Here is a 17,424-nt window from a genome sequence, read left to right as displayed (position 1 = left end):
TTCCTGTATAACAGCAGTTAGTTGTCGTTAGAGTGATCCAGTTAAAACCTGCAGATTTGTAGAATTACCCTTTATTTGACTGTATTTTTCTCTTTACAACATGCACAGTTATCTTCTCTTGTGCTTTCATATTTGACAATCCATAGTTTCATTATTGTTTTTGGAGTAGCACTTGTGCTTCCGGGCATAAACTATTAAGAAATTGCTAAGTCTAGAAGAAACTATACCCATATACATTACTGCACCTGTTTTTTATACCAACTTCTTTGAAGTGCTTGGTACTGCCAGAGATGAGAAATCAGTTTAGACCAACTTAATCACCTGCTCTGTATTTCAGCTCTGCAGGTCCAGGTGATGGGAGAGCAGTGTTCGTTCAAGATACTATGGCTTTGGAGCCTGGGGTTTGTGTAGGTGGTTCTAGAATCTGAAGTTCTCGGGAGGTTATCGTGGCATCCTCAAACGGGCTGATTAGATCCTATTTGAGTAAAAGTACTTCTGGTCTATTCTTGATCTTATGTTCTGCCTAGGTTTACATTTGTTACACACATACATGGTTAAAAGTCTTATTTGAGTCCAGTCTAATTCAGTGATTCTTTTATCCTTAGTTTTGACTTAACGTAAGACAAATAAACTCTTTTTCAAAGACTTTCTTTTCCGGCATTGTGGCTTGAAAGACAGTTCTTAAGCTGTGACAGCCATTCCTTTTTGAACAGAATTTGAACCTTTTCTGTTATGTGTGCATTTATCTATCTTAGGATGAAATGTCTTTTCAGTACTGTCTTTCTAGCTTGTTCTTTCACTTACATTTCTCCCTTTCTGATAGTTGCTCTAGGCTATTCCTAAGTTGACTAAAGAACTTTTTGCTTCTTTTGTTTTTGAAGCTCTTACTTCACTGTACAGATACTGTGCAACAGTATTGTGTAACTGGGAGATATTTTTGTTAATGTTATTAATTTTGTTAGTTTTTGTTCTGAAACCACTGAAATACTTTCCTGAAGTGCCTGTAGGCTTTTGTGTCAGAGCTTCTGAAGTCTCCATGGCTGCGGTACTAAAAAAAATCTATGAAATGAGTGATCACCAGGAAGGCTGATGATGCAATAACATTCAGATAAGCCCAAACTTTTAGGATACAGGTACAAGATGCAAAATGATGGGTCGTCACCTGCTGCTTGAGCCATAGCAACTGACCAGTTACAGGTGTGTTTTAGCCTGCACTGCAGGCTAGTGTGTAGTAGTATACATTACTTTCAGTCAAGTTTAAAGTTGCTTATTCTATAGTGGTACTGAAGTAGTGTAAAAGCACAGGTGGCCAAGTACCGACGGGTTAAAATGACTAAAAACACTGCCTTGAATCAGGGAAGCACAGCTGAGGGTTGCCTGGGCTGTTTCCAGGATGCAGAAGCTACATCTTCCCACCTTCCATTGGTGGGCTGTTAGCTTTCTGCCATCTTAGCCCATGTCTGGCTCATGACAAGGTCAAGGAAGTGCCTCGTGCTGGCCCAAGGGAGGAAGGCAGGTGTGGGAGACAGGTCGGACACAATTTTAGGTGGCAAAGGTGAATTGAACTGTTCCTGTTTGCTTCCAACATGCCTTTCCAACTCCCCTCTGTGCTGGTGACAGTAACTGTGTAGCTTTATGGAGGAATTGGCTTCAATTGGCTCAATTCAGGTGAAAAGTAGTATTTTTCCTCTGTGCTGTCTTTCGGGTAGATCGATTTCCTCATCCAGTTCCCATTTGTCTCTCATAGACAGTTGTGAGATGTGTATTTGACACAATGGTGCAAAACAGGGAAGCACCATGATGGGCAGAAATGGCTAATGTCAATATTGCCACTCAGTGTTTTGTGCCATCCTGCAAATCATTATCTGAAGAAATGCTCAAGGTAGTCTGGCGAGCCCAGAACTGCGTAAGTATGTTTCTTATTCATTCTCCTCTTTTTTTTTTTTTGTTTTTTCTCCCCTTAACATTCAGGAATCAATTCTATTTTACAGCATTTGGGTCAAAAAGGACAGTCTTCATGTAAATACTAGAGAATAATGATTTTTTTTTAAGGTGGGAAAGAGGAAAGAATTAGACAAAAGGAGGAATGAGGATATGAAAGCTAGGTATATATTTTTTTTCTGGATGTTTTTAAAACCCCTGTTGTACATTATAACATACTTGGCCCTGTGGGAGGAAGTGCCTGTTGCAGTTCAGGAACTGCTACCCTGATAGGGGGGTAATTGTGGATAGTGATAAATAGCCCTTAATGTGGCTTTCTTGCACATTAGTTAGCATTTCCTTGGTTTAAAATTTGAGCTTTTTTATGTAATTTTGCTCCTTTGGAGTATTTTTATTTGTTATAGGTTATTGTAACACTACTAGTTAAAGTACATACCACTCTTTGAAGAATTTAACTGCCACAGAGTGCTAAGCATTATTAGCTTCAGTTCATAAGTTACAGCTGTTCTTTTCTACCCCTGGAAGCCGAGTTCAGATATTTGGAAGGTATTTGCAGACTTGTTAAATTTTAAATGAGCGACAAAGATGCTGGGGGTGACTTAATCGCTCAGCGAACTGGATCTGTGTAGCCACCATATAGATTTCATGAGTTATGCTGCTTTTTGGTGTGTACCGACTTAGCTGATTAACTAGTCAACTAGTTGTTGACTTTGCTGAATCCTTCCGTGGACTTTCCAGTTGGAGACATTTTCCTGGAATGCTCAGCTGCTCTAAGTGCGTGAGGGGAAGTATGCTAAATCCACTGGAATTTCCCCTGGGTCTCCAGCGTCCATCTTGGCTAATTGGGTATGAAGAAGGTCTGGAAGCTATTCTAGGCTGCTCCTCCTCTCAGCGTGCCGCAGTCCTTGCACAAGATGTTTACAGGGCCTGTCAGATCACTACATGAAGGAATCTAATCTGCCTGCTGTTCCCCTTCTGAAGAACAGCACATCAAAGAAATGACACTGTGTTTGATGTGTGTGCTTGCCTCAGTGAATGCATGTAATGGATTAGCAGCAGCTGGAGGAGGAGCCTGCTGGCTTCCAAGAGTTGTACAAAAATAGGTCTCTCAGGGATATTTGCTTTGAGTCTGTTCTGCAAATACTGGTGGAGGGCACAAGTGATGTACATACACCCTTTTAGCATCAGGCATGGGAGCAGTGTTGCTTTTCTGTCTCACGTTCTTGCCTATCTGGCAGCTTCAGCCCCTTTGTAGACCGTTTCACATAGACAGTGCTTGCAGTCTGCACAACTGCAGGCAACTTTGGCAATGCTCTGATTGTTATTTTTACAGTATTGTTTGCTATGTTCAGGTATTTTTCCACATGTTTTTAGAAGGTTCTTAATCCATTTTGTTCCTTGGATTGAAGAAAGAAAGAAAGTAGAAAGAAGTTTCAGAAAGGTGAATGAAGTGAGCAAGTCGAATTAGTTTGCCCTCTTATGCGTCTGTCTGAGGATATGTTTTGCATTGTCCTTCAGCTTCTCTCCTCCTAAATGGTGATAATTCCACCTTTCCAGATAGATAAACAATTTGAGGTTTAATCTTTTGTTCCTATGGCCGTTTTTGCCCTTTCCTTTGCTTCCAGCGAACTTCAGGCTATACACAATGTATATGGTTTTCTCTGTGTCTCGGAAGTACTTGTTTTGTGTACTTCTGTCCAGCTTTCCTTTTGAGAATGGATCAGATGTTCCTTCTGCAGATGCTTTCTGCTATCTGCAAGTGTCTTGGTTTTTCCTTCCCTTATATTTCGTTATACTTTAATAACAGTTGTCCAATGTCATTCCTGTTTCTACTCTGCAGGGGTCTGTTTCTGCTTCGATCATCTGATTTTTCAAAGGGACTGCAAGTTTTGAATACTTGTATTTAAAGTGCAAAGACCTGTAACATGTCACAAATGGGATGGCAACGAGGGATCATATTGTGCATGGGACATTGTGGGAGAACCCTGGACATGTAGATGGGCAAGGTAAAGGAATAGCCAGAGTGAGTTTGGAGAATTTTTGAGATTTTGAAGACAGTGAATGGAGTTGAAAGCAAGTTTGTGATTGAGCCATATAAGCAAAGAAGTTTAATAGTGAAACACTAAACCAACAAGGTAGTAGAAGAAATATTTTGAGGAGTGGAATGTGTTTATGTGGGAGTATGGAGAAGAAATAGAGAAGATATCTAGACAAACAGGATAAGTGATATGCCTGTAGATGTAGAGGGAAAAGCATGAATTTTGGAAAAATTAGTGAATTGGAAAGGTAATGGGGAAGTGAGTAGTGGAAAAAAAAAGTTGCACATCTTAGGAAACAGACCTTTTTGGTTGTCGAATGAATTAGAAAGTTAAATATTTTTCATAAACAGTGAAGATTTGAATATAATAATGATAAAGGAGGAGAGGGTGAGGATTGAAATACTGTGCTGTGAATTTACTCATACGTGGTTTCAAATGAGGAAGAGACAGGCAAGAAGTGTTATCACAGCAGACAATATGAGAAAGTAGATGGAAGGGGGGACAGTTGTAATGGTTGGGAGAGAAAACATTCACATTAGCATTGGACTGACAGCTTCTCCAAGTGATACTGTCATTTAGAGCTTTTAATATAAAGTGGGGAGCTGATTGTGAGGGGACACATTTTGCTTCTGAGAGTGGTAGAGAGGGAAAAAACTCTCTGAAATGGGCCAAGTAAACAGCCAGATCAGGAAAATCCGAAAAGGCCAGTGACTTTGAAAGCTCCGATGCAGTGAAGGATAACTGCCTAGAGGGAGGGGAACCTGTGATGGGAATTGACTGAAGAATCCTGTGCTATATCATGCTCTTGGACCCTTCCTTGCAGTAGCAAACATCTAGATCTTTACAGCATGTGAGCAGAGGTTTGCCTATCTCAACAGAATGTAAGCAAAGCCCACTCATTATTGAGCTCCTGCTTTTTTACTTGGTCTCCTGATCACCTCCTTTTGAATAGTACTGGAGCTGAATCTTTCGGGAGTCTTTTTAAGACTTTTTTTTTCACCCCAATCCTCATGGGATTAGACACAGGCTAAGTGACAGCTGTTAAGTACTTCTTGAGACCAAAGTAACTCAGAGGTTTGTGTTAACAACAGGTTTGTCCCGTGTGCTGATATTTTGCTGGCATTACTGCAAGCAGCTGCAGGATTTATAAACCCAACTGAAAGCTGAGTCTTCCTGAGGTGTGGGACAGTACCTGGGATGGTGGAACCTGCTCTCCATCCGCTTTTGGCAGTATTTTTGTCTACTTCATCGTCCAGCTGAGTAACAGCAGAAGAGGATTCGTGTAAGAGTAGGCCCACTGTGCAGATAGCTGTTCATCTGCTGCAGTATCTTGCAGATGATACTTTTGGCAATCACTGTCACACTAATGACAATTTTTCGTATTCACCTGTGAGATCCCTTCATGATTCTCGGCTAATTAACACAACTCTCCCACTTTTTCCATTCCTGTTTGTTTTGCATTCCTCACTCTCTTTGGCTTACCTGTGCTATCTGTGCTGCTCTGTCTTTGCCATCGGATTTGGATTTCCAGGATTCTCTTTCCAGCTGCTACTTGTTTGCCTAGCAGTCTTTGAACAAACTCCATTCTCTACTAGGAACCCGATCTCTGGATTCCCACAGTGTTGTATGCAGCTTCTGTCCTTGATAGTGAATAACTGATTGCAGAACTCCAAGTCAGGACAGAGTTGTTCTCTCTGTTGTTTTTTTGTTCTGTTCTCTCTGTTGTTTTGTTCTCTCGATTTCTTTTTTTGTGGCTGTTGATGCCGAGTTAGGAAGATGATAATTTTTTGTAGTCTAAAGACTGAATGTATGAATAGGATGCTGTGGGTGCATCTCATTTATGTCCTGTAGGACGGAAGGTGGTAGGAAGAAGTGTGTTCCAAAAACTGGGACCTGAGTGTAATCCCATAGTGACGTGCTGCAGCTAGTCTGAGTTATCAGCCCCCAGCCCCGACTCTGCCGAATCAGAGCTATCCCTCAGGACTGGTTTTACGTGTTGCTCTGTTTGTCTTTGTTATCTCCATGGAAGAACAGCAACTGGAGCTCTTCAGTTTTGTTCTGGCTTGCCTTGTTCTGTATCACAGTGCTATTGCATGATTTATTTAGAAAGGCTTAGGTTTTAACTTTGAGATCAAGGTTGAAGATAGACTGCTACAATTAAAACAAACAGGGATCTGAATTCTAGTCTGTGCTTAACAGGTTTGCTCCCCCACATCCCTCCCTCTGGAATTCTTTGATGTGTTCTTACTCCTAAGGATTACTCAAGGATTTGAGTGTCGTAGTTTTCCAGGTGTCTGCCTCAGTTCTGAATGACTTCTGGTTCCACCTACCTCACGTTTCTTTGAAGCTGAGTTTTAAGTCTAAATGTAAATATCCATGATGAATTTTCCTGGAACCTTATGGTTGTTTCCCTTCTGTTTCTGCTCTGTAGACTGGTTGACTCTTTCCCTGCTCGGTTTGTTTTGACACTTTCTACTGGGCTAAATAGATTAATGTTAATATTATGCAAGACTCTGTATAAAAATATATGTGTGTGTATATATAGTATAGAGAGGGAGAGTGTTTTAACTAATGGAACTCCATTCATTAAACTCCTTTCCAGGAGAGTTGAAAAGAGCCTAGCTTTGATCACTGTAATTAAGTCATTTTGTTATAATCTTCTCTTGTCCCCCCGCCCAGGTATAACACAAATTAAAAGAAGAGATAGAGAGGGAGTCCCTGGAATTACAGTTTAGAGGTACAAGAAATACATTAGGTGTAGGCAGTCTGAGTTCCTATTTCAGTTCTGTGGCACTTGGATACCAAGTTGAGAAATGTTTCACAAATGTGTTTGGAGGAACGTGTGGCTGTGACTGCCTCTGCAGAAGTATGAAAAATGCAGAGAAACTGTTGAAGTATTTTGCTATAACAAAATTAAGAAACTTGTATCCGGAGAAAAAGACAGCATTTTTTTTTTCAAGCTGCCAGGTCCTAAAGGCTTTGCTTTTTCCTGTAGTTGTCTGCAAAGACTAGAATCAAATAACAGAAGAGACTGTTAAGTGTGTTTACATAACCCTTTAAGAAAGCCACTTACAAAGCTTTGCTTGAATTTAGTAGCCACCGTGGGTAATAGAGCATAAAATGTCAAGCTGAGTTCAGGGCCTGGCTTGTGCCTCTCCTGTCAGAGGCCTGGGGAGCGGAGCGGCCTTCCTGGGCTGGCAGGTGGACTTCACTAGCAAAGGTCTGTTCAAGTAGCAGGTGATGGGTGATGGTTTCCTGCTGGGTGAGGCAGAGGAAGAGCTGGTCCTTTCCGAGGCTGGACTACAGAGAGCACTGAGATCAAGGGATTCTCCAATGGAGAAGAATTTCAGCTGTTTTGCTTTTGATGGTAGAGCAGCTGTTGCAGTGCAGATGGGCTGTACTCGGTCGTTACTGAGCGGTGTTCTGGCTGTAGCTGGAATGACGCAGAGCTCCTCACAGAATGTGTTAACCGTAACTGCCGACCGCAGCGTGAGGCAGGAGGATGAGTTTCACCAACTCTCACCGTGTTGATGGGGAATATCCTCAGGCAGCTTTTTCACCTTTTGTTTTGTGGTTTCCCCTGCTGGGTTAGGCTGACAGTCTGAATTCAAAGCCTTTGAGAAAAAGATTTTGAGAATTCGACTAACCATCTCTCCTAACTGTAACTGTCCTCAGGATGGTGGGTCTTCTCCTGGTCACCTTTTGACATTCATGTGCTCCAGGGAGAGAAGCAATCTATTCTTCATCTGCTTGTGTTTCACCACATTCTCAGCTGATTTCAATTTGAGTTTCACTCTGATCACTGAAAGGGGGACTAACATGAAAGAGATTTTCTTCTGTTGTTGAATTGACTTCTGTCACTGATTTCGGTGATTCCGTATGAAATGCTGCTGTTACTACTCTCTGACCAAAATTCTGGTCTGTGAGTTAACCAGTATGACCAGTACTGGCTTCTTAGGTAATGAAAGGTGCAGAAAATGTTTTGCAGCTATCTGTTTAGAATTGAGAGAGGCTTTTTTAACTACAATTTGATATAGAATAACTGATGTCTAATGGAATTCTGAAATACTGAGGGAGATGGAAAAAAGCCTGCAGTACTTTCTCGTGTATGCCCTCACAGTAGAGGGGTTGTGCTGAACACATTTGGCCCTGCATGAAGTGGGAACTACACTACTGATTGAGTGACTAATCTTGGATGAGAACTGAGAATTGCAGTGACACAGTGATTGTTTTTTTCCAGTCCGTCTGCTCCATCTGATCAAGTGAATATATGGTAGTTTCTTAAGAATTTGCTATCTTGAGAAAAATAGGAAAGGTAGCATTCTTTAAAGTTTTTCTTTTTAGTCCCAAGATACAATTCACACCCCACATCCCTATGTTATTAATCCTTCACTTTTAAGTCTTCCTCTGCAAATGGCCTGCCATCAGCTTGCATCCTTACTGATGTGTTTTACCTCACTGAATTTCTTGTCTGTGGCTTATCATTATTTTGTCTACTGCAAGAGCCTTTTCTTTAGCTTTGTATTGCCCCGTCTCCATAATCTAAAAACATTTGCTGTTTTCTTGTTTCTTAAAATGAGTTTGTTACTAAAACAGGCAAATTCCTTGTCCTCAGATTATTTGCTTTGAAGCAGTACTTCATTCTGTTAGATGCTCTGTATACACAGAAAGAGACTGGTCCTTGCCCAGTGAAAATATAATCTAAGATGTAATAAACTAATTAAGTTAGATAAAAGGTTAAAAAATCAAGTATTATGTCATGTTAAACACTGAGTAGCTAAGGCACAGCAAAAATGATGTTCTCAAACTTATCCAGTAAGATCCACCTATTTTAGGTTTTGACTTGAGGAATTATTTCTTGTGTTTAAAACCTTTTTTTTTCATGGCTGTGCTTAAGAAATGCTAGATGCGTTGGAGCAAGTTCTTTACCTAATGCCCAGTACTGATTTTGTGAACTAAGGGCTGTTGCTGGACTTGCAAGGTGGGGAATGTACCTGACTAATTTTATTTTTAACTGTTTCTTTACAGTGGTTTCAGTGGGGGTATATTGCTCTACAGATGCTGCAAGTTATTTTGCTCTTTATTGCAGAGAGTTTATGGAACAGCAGAGTGAATTTTCTCCGGTTTGTATTTACATGCGAGATGAGGTAAGTCACCCAGCTCTTCTTAGCTGACTCTTCTCCTTCTGTTCCCCTCATTTAAAAGAAAAAAAAAATCAAAACAACAAAACCACCAACATTCAGCATTCAGCTTCATTTTTCCAACCTGGAAAATGTTTCCTATGAGCTTTCTTGAGAGAGGAATTAGAAAAACTTTGGTCTCTTCAAAGCTTGACATGTCTGTATGGAAAAAAGCTCTCTTGGAACGCAACTTTGGGCTGTTTAGACCTCTGGGCCCATAAAATGAGCTCAGTGACCTGTTTGTGTTTTTCTTTCCAACTTCTTTTAAAGCTCAAGAGTCAAAACAGTGGTTTCATTTTAATAAATATTTGCTTTTCTCTGTGTTTTGATCTTTTGCTATTAATGTTTTTAATATTTTGTATGTGTATATTATGGAATTTGCTCTCCCTAGCATGCCTTTTACTTCCCACTGACCTCTCTGGACAGGTCATCTTTATTCTGGAACAGGTCACAGCAAGCAGATGGGAGGTGTATGCGATTAAATCTGCTATCTTTAAGCTCAGAAATGTGCCCTGTGATTTAACTGCTGATATAGGAAGAATCTTTTTCAGAGCTTGGATATACATATGGAACAGAAATATATATAGGTTGTCTTCCATCAGAATCTTTTAAGAAGTAGTAAATTTGGTAATGCAGTACAGGTGAATATGAATGGATTCAAGTCTCATTTCCAAGTGTAGAAAGAGTGTCTTTGAGCTCTTTCTGATGTGATGTTGTGCTTGTTTTGATGCAGGCTTCTTTCGAGACAGAGCTTTTTAGCTGCCCTCCTAGGTAGGCAGTTGTTATGAAGTGTTTCCTCTGTTTTTGTTGCAGATAGCAGGAAAAGATGCCCTAAGGAAGACGACACTGAAGTCGCTTGGTCTGACTGGCGGCAGTGCCATCATCAGGTTGGAAAGAGCAAAGTTTGGGCACTTGATTTTTCTGTTACTTTATTGCTATAGTGGTGAATTTGTTTTGTTTGAAGTACCCAAAAATGCATTGAAGTTCAAAAAGACAAACATCGCGACATTCAGTAATTATTATATTTGCCTGTTTATCTGAAACTGCTGCCCAGATGTGCTTCCCACAGCTGCAGATGCTGGCACTGACCAGTTGTATGCAGATTAAAGGGGCTCGTTTAGTTTCTTTCCTGTGAGTGAGACAATTTAAAGTTAGTCTTGTCTCTGTGACAAAGGAAACGGAATCTACTCCATTCTTGCTTGCTTTAAGTTCCTGGTTCCTGCAGTGCCTCCTGCTGCCTGGTTGGGAGGGTGAGGTGGGGGACGATGACAGCTTTTCTGCAATCTTTGCAGTAGATACCAGAGGTGAGAGTGATGAGAATGTGTGCTTTGTAGCTGGCTGCTGTTTCTTCCTGGAAGGCAATTCCTCTGCCTTGGAGACGATAGTTCCTGTTATTTTTTTTTTTTGGGGGGTCCCCCTTTCTCTCTTTCATAAACTTGAGAGAAGTGAGAACTTGTTCATGAGAATTTGAGAATGACTAGAAGACACAGATTAAATTGAGGAGTGTGTTTGAGTCCAGCTGCCTCCTTTGTTTCATGGTCATATTGGGAAAGGGGAGGACAGTGTTCTTAGGATAAATGATTTTGATGTTCTTCCTTTTTATATTTTCTTTAAGGGTTGTCTTGAAGAAATGCTCTTCCTCTGGTCAGGAGGAGGCTGTGGATGCCATGGTCCAATGTAATGAGCTGCCAGTGACTGCTGGCTCCACTGAAGAAGCAGTGGATGTGCCCCTAACTCAAGCACATGCTTTCCCAGAGGACTTGGACCACAGTGCTTTGACCTCGTCTTTACAGAGCTGCAGAAACAAGCAAGACTTCATTAGAGAATCCCATACCAGCCTGGGGCAACTGTGTCCTCCCTTGAAGCATGAGTGTGCCCCACTTGTCCATTTTTCTGGAGATAGACAGTGTCTGGAGGACTCTCCTGAGGCTGCAGCATCTCCTGGATTAGACATGCCATCTTCAAAGCTGCCAATATCTTCCTCCAGCCCTGGAGGCCCTTCTAAGCCAAAGAAATCTAAGAACAGCCAAGAATTGCTAAAAGAGCAAGAACAGGTAAGGGAAAAAAAACATTTACAATGAGAGCTTTTTCACTGTGCCCTACCCTTATAGGCCAAGTGCCTAAGAGGAGAAAGATGCTTCAGAATTCAGGATTCACCCCTTCCCCTCAAATGTAATTTAGGGTCAAGTGTCTCGGTGGCATACAGTTCTGATGAGTTCAGTAGGAAAGTATTGCATTTTAGGCTCCTTACTATGAAGAATGGGAATATAGGAATTTGTATGCTGTCCAGAGGCCAGCAAAGCTTTGAAACTTGAAGTACCTTTGAGTCGTTGGCCTGGAAGCAGCACGATTGCATTAAAAGTGCAGTCCAGAAGAGCCTCCATTTGTGTGCCTCAGATTCCATGCAGAGCTAAATTTCATTACCAAATGCTCCCTTTGTCACTTGGATGCTTGGACTTTTCTAACTGCTATTTACGGTGTAGTTTTGCTGAAGATGAGCAGAATTTGGCTAGACTTGTATTTTCTAATACTCTGTGCTTACTGCGTGTTGCTTATTTAGCTTCTGCGTGATAAAAGTTTGGTGAAGTTCTGTATACAGAAAGGGAAGCCTTTCCAGCCAGATGCTGGATTGTAGTCTTAACAGGTTTGTTGTAACTTTATCCCATGCCTGCCACATACTTCTACGACAACAGGATCTGAACAGAAGATGGTCACAGTTCCTAGCTCTGAGGTTGTAGGGTGTGCTCAGATTTCTTGTCTGAGCCTTTCTGTGGACACAAATCTCCGTATTTGAGCTATTCTAGCAGCAATTTCCCATGCTGATGACTAATTCACATTTGTTTCCTCAGAGTTTTTTTTTCTCCGTCTTTGGTTTGACTTCTAGTATAATTCTTTTGGGGACAGTGTGGTAGAATACACAGAGTCCAGATACAGAAAAGGATTTTTTCAGGTACAGATGTATCACTTTTGCCAAGTACCAGAGTTAGGTCTTTGAAAAAGAGGTCTGAACCTCTTCTCTCTCTCTTCTCTACAGTCTAATCCTGTCCCCTCTCTGAGTATTAATTTTCTTAGAATTGTAGATTTTACAGAAATCATCTCTCTTCCCTCTCCATCTATTTTGTCTTTCATCTAAGAATGTTTTCTGTCCTATTGTAAATACCTTACTCCTTATGTAGAATGTGCCTCCCTTGAATCCTGCTCCGAGAAAGAGAAGCTCTACATTTACCAGCATTATGGGTGTCTCCGATTTAAAGATGAATTTGTTAAAGTTAAAAACAGCCCCCATAGATATAACAGAATTGATGGCTCCTACAGTGCTGTGTTGCTGTCACAGGATGGTCTTTGAATGCAGTCAGGCATACTTTCTGCAAGGCAGCTATATGGAATTCAGTGCCTTGAGCAAGGTTGGATATATCTGGCAAATAAGATAAAATGAAGTACAATGTGGGCACATCGCTGTTTGTCAGAGAATCTCCAGAATCAGCTTTGTTCTTTGTGCTCGGTGCACACATCACCAGGACTAGCTTTAATGTTGAGAGATCTCCTTCATTGTTTCCCACTCTTCAATGCCTCCTACAGCGGGAAGTTCTTAACTTTGGTTCTGATCTAGCCAAGAGATTAAACAGTGGAAAGCCTAAGTAGGAAGAAAGGATGGCTGAGGTTCAAAGGGAGCTTGATCCTGTAGGAGCTTAACAAAGATGTGTGTTTGCTCTCACACAAATGCAGAGACTCTACCTTGGTTGACTTCTGTGTGGCTGCAGTCTATTCTTGGTGGATTTCTGAATTGTTTAGGAGCAGAAACCAGACCCTGAAAGGACTAAGTTGAAAATATGTCAGAAAGAGGTCTTGCCAAGCCAGAGGTGAATGTTTGGGTATGTTTGAGATACACTGAGGTCCTACTAGTCTGGAAAAGACGCCAAATATATAGAGAGATAAACAGCAGTCAATGTGTCCAGCCTACTTTGGTGTTCACTTTAGTCACGTTCTCATCTATGAGGGTCAGTTGTGTCTGACAAGGAGGGAAAGAAGGGTGAGAGAGTTTGGAGCTGCTCTTCAGCAATCCTGCTGTCCTCACGTCTCCCCAACTGCTTTTATTGTTTTGCTGGCTATAGCCTTATGTGAAGCTGGGCTGATGAGCGTGGAGCTGAACAGTGGTGGCCTGTGGATTCCAGCATCTTTCTCAGAATTTCAGTCCAGTTCAAACCACTTAGAGGCACTTCTGGAGCCAGCCTCCCTTCCAGTTTGAAAGCAGCTTTGGAAGCAGCTGCAGATTCTGCTGAGGGGGTTCTGCCCTTGTGTTAAACAGCATGTGATTTTTGACTGCTGTTTTCAAGCCCTTTGATCTCTCATGCTTTTGCTGCTGATTGATTACATTTTGTTCCCTCCTCCATTCCTGCCATCCTCCGCTCTCCTTACTCTCAGCAGCAAAATAAGAGCAGGGCTAGCCACATGGCATCTGCTTTTTGTCCCTCTTCAGTCCTGAGGAAAAAACCCAAAACAAAACAAATTATTTTTAAACATCAAAGGTCCATTTTTGTAAAAGAATCTTCCCATTAATGCTTTGCCTGTGTGTGGCTTTTGGAATTGAAGAGAGAGACTGGATAAAATCTGTGCTGGCGTCCCTTCATTTCTTGGGCTGAAGATGGTTTACAGACAGCTGCACGCTGACTTTGATGTCAGAACACTAATTATGAGAAGGTAACTTTACACCAGATTTCCCTGGAGATCAGAGCTCCCCGAGGTGGTGAGGAGGAGGTGGCTCTCCAGGGAGAGCTTCCTGCTGTGGAAAACACAGTAGCCACTACTTTGCTAAAAGATAAAGATGGGTTTTCCTCAACTTAACCTGCTTACGTAAGGCTGCAGTAGTGACCGTAGAGAGAAATGTGTTCTTCCTGACACCTGCCTTTATTGCGTGCACTGGAATTATGTAGATTGCCCAGAAGACACTGCTGTGAATAGGTGGCTTCAGCCTGCTGGTGAGAAGTGCTTATCTCAACTTTCCTGGAAAAAGAGACTTTGAAGAATTTATATTTTGGGAAGATGACAAACCATTGTGTAATGTCTTTGGCTTCTGAAAGATAAATAGCTTTCTTTTCTCCCGAGTTATATAGTGGAGGATAGGAATTACTTCATGATGCCCACTTAGTATTAATAGAGATATTTAACTTTGTTGCAATTGCAGAAAATACCGGATATGAAGGGGACTGGGAAAGAGGTGGTGTGTGGAGCAGATTCCTTTTGCAAGTTTCTGTGGGAAGGTGTTTTTCAGGCTCTGTCTGTACTCGAAGATCATTAGTAACACATAATTGCAGACTTTGGGGAAATAGAGAGTTACTGAGCAACAGAAAGAGATACCTCTTTCTCTCTTAAGAGTGTTCCTTAGGCCTATATGAGGTAAGCAGTGTAGCTGATTCCCGCGGAGCGGAATACGCACCGAGGAGGTGCAATGACCTGACAGGTTTGTGCCGTCTGAGGCAGCATGACGGCATCTGCTTGATCGTGAAGCTGTGGGTGTGCAGCAGCAGTGCTGCTCTTTTCTGAGCAGAACCTGTGGTAAAACCCTGGAATTGAGTTGCAGAAATTCTGGAGGAAAAAAAAAAAAAAGTTTAAACCCCCTGAATTATGTTCCATAAACTCACTCATTACAGCTCTCTCCAGAGCACCGAATCCCTTATTGGGAGTTAGCTGAAATTTTAATGTTAGGGAATTCTTACTGTATTCTTTCTTTTTCTTTTTTGTGGTCCCATTAGACATAGTCAGATCTGCTGCTCTTTCCTCTATCCTGAAAAGTATGGCTTTTCATTCTAAATAGTAGCTAAGTAATATGTCTTAGTTATATGTGGAAGTTAAGATACTCAGCAGTCAGTGCTGGCTGAGGAAAGAGTGAGATACAAGTGTGGACTCGGAGGGGACCTACTGTGTGCCTGTGCCAGGCAGCGCAGGGGTGCCTCAATTCAGCAGAAATGTCTTAGCTGGATGCAAGACGGGTGTCCAGAGCAGGCATTCCTCTCTGGAATACGAAAGGTTTTGTTCCACAGCTCCTGATAGGCTGGAGAATCGCTTTAGCGGGGGAAGTTCCTGATGGTCTTCAGCAAGAACCCATTTGTCTGAATGGAGACATTTGGAAAGCGACACTTGTTCCAGCGCACAAAAGCCCAGACAGTCAACAGAGAGCGGGAGGAGAGGTGAACACTACGACTGGGGCGCGTGGCTGCTGTCCAGTATCTTGTGATTTCTTTAGCCGGGACCCTGATTTGGCCAGTGACTGACTCTTTTCCTCTGGAATCTTGCTACTGCTACATTTTGCTGAAGTGCTTACTGGAGCCAGTTATTAAATGATAAATTTAGGATTTGCTAATCCAGACACTGAAATTCTCTCCACCTTTTGCAATACACTGCAGGACATGTCTGCTCAGTCTCTTCCTCTGGAAGAAGAAATCTCTTCATTAGCTTAGCATTCAAGAAAGGTGTGTTGAGAGTGAATGAAACTCAAGGCTGCATGGTTGGGGAGGGTTGGCTGCCCTGCTCTGCTTGCAGCAGCCAGGACTGTTGTGCAACAGGCTCTTTCCCAGAGGGTGGCTCTGCATGCTCAGGATCACTTCTTTACACACGCAGCTCAGGGAGTTACACCGCTCTGGGCATGCCTCCCCCCTGAGCCCAGGGAAAGCTGCAATCAGGCTCCTTCACCCTCTAGTTAGAGCTGATTCCACTCAACTTTCTAAAAGTAGCCAAGGGTCCCACCCACACAACCTCGCTCTTTTAATTTCTCAAATTACCCTTTAGTGCCCACAAATAGAGTGAATGTTGCCTTGTAATTTGTGTTGTCTCTTTTGACAATTGAGGGAGACTCCTGTTCCGGAGGGGCCTGTGCCTGGGGGAAGGGAGGAGAATGGATGGAAAGGAGAGAGAAGAACCTTCAGACATTCCATCATTCTTTTGGATTGGAAGGGGTATATGAAGGAATGAGAGGAGAAGAAATGGGTAATGACAGTAAATGTAATAAGTACCTTTATTTCAGCTAATGTGTAGAGGGAACTTCTAGCAGCTGCCTGTTTTGAATCACAGAACAGTTGAGGTTGGAAACCTTGACCTCTTGATAACATTTGGTCCAACCTTTTCCTTCAAAGCAGACTCAGCAGATTGCCCAGGACAATATCCAGTCAGATTTTGAATATATCCAGGGATGGAGATTTTACAACCTCTCTGGGCAACTTGATCCATTCAACCACCTTCACAATGAAGTGGCTTTTTTCTGTCATTGTTGGTTTTCTTTGTTTAGACAGAATTTCTGGTGTTTCAATTTGTGTCTGTTGCTTCTTATTCTGTCACTGGGTACCACTGAGGAGAGGCTAATTCAGTTTGCTTTACATCCTCTCATCAGATATTTATAAGTATTGATAAGATTCCCTCTGAGCCTTCTCTTCTCCGGGCTGAACAGTCCCAGCTCTCAGCCTCCTCATATGAAAAATGGTCCAGTTTCTTAATCATCTTTGTGGCCCTCTACTGAACTCAATTCAGAAGATCAATGTCTGTCAGGTGGTGGGTAGGCTGGAATTGGGTACTGGCCTCACCAGTGCTGAGTAGAGAGGGAAGGGAAGGATCACACCCCTCACCACTTGGCAGCACCCTTCCTTCATGTAGCCCAAGATACCCTCAGCTGCCTTTGCCATGAGGGAGCATTGCTTGCTTGTTGTCCACCAGGTCTTCTCCTGTAAAGCTCTTTTCCAGATGGTTGACCCTCCATCCTGTAGTGGTGCATCCCCAAGTCCAGGGAGGCACTTTGTTGGACTTCTTGAGGTTCCTCTCTGTCCATTTCTCCAGCCTGCTGAGGTCCCTCTGAATGGCAGCAACCCTATCTGGTATATTAGTCACTCTTTTTTTGCTATCATCTGCAAACTCACTGAGGGTGCATTCAGTCTCATCACCTGGATCATTAATGAAGAGATCGAACAGTATTGGACATGGTATCAACCATTAGGGGATTCCATTAGTGACTGACCTCCAGGTGGACTTCACACCACAGGTTACAAACTTCCGAACTTAGCGGTTCAGCCAGTTTTCAGTCTACCTCACTCTAGCCATTTATCTAACTTTATCAGCTCGCCTGTGAGGATGTTCTGGGAGGTGACGTCAAAACCCTTACAAAAATTGAGATAAATAGTCTCCCCTCATCCGCTGAGTGAGTCATCTCACTTTAGAAGGCCATCAGGTTGATTAAATGTGATTTCCCCTTTGTTGACTACTACTGATCACCTTCTTGGCCT

At 42.2% G+C, this 17,424-nt stretch overlaps 1 protein-coding gene across 1 annotated transcript in view; it reads left to right on the top strand.

Annotated features, from left to right (window-relative positions):
- The window catches only part of ASPSCR1 (ASPSCR1 tether for SLC2A4, UBX domain containing), a 43,069-nt gene that overhangs the window by 4,937 nt on the left and 20,708 nt on the right, over positions 1-17,424 (top strand). The window contains exons 5-7 of the mRNA XM_088535918.1: positions 9,070-9,127; positions 9,974-10,047; positions 10,776-11,214. Coding sequence (XP_088392044.1) covers positions 9,070-9,127; positions 9,974-10,047; positions 10,776-11,214 — 571 coding nt within the window. The remainder of the gene's footprint in view (positions 1-9,069; positions 9,128-9,973; positions 10,048-10,775; positions 11,215-17,424) is intronic.

This window comes from Tinamus guttatus, unplaced genomic scaffold (genome assembly GCF_059628265.1).
Source record: "Tinamus guttatus ecotype Peru unplaced genomic scaffold, ASM5962826v1 Tinamus_guttatus_pri_ptg000649l, whole genome shotgun sequence".
In the NCBI taxonomy this organism is placed as follows: domain Eukaryota; kingdom Metazoa; phylum Chordata; class Aves; order Tinamiformes; family Tinamidae; genus Tinamus; species Tinamus guttatus.
Note: the sequence above shows the minus strand (reverse complement) of the source record. Positions and strands in the feature narration are given on the sequence as shown.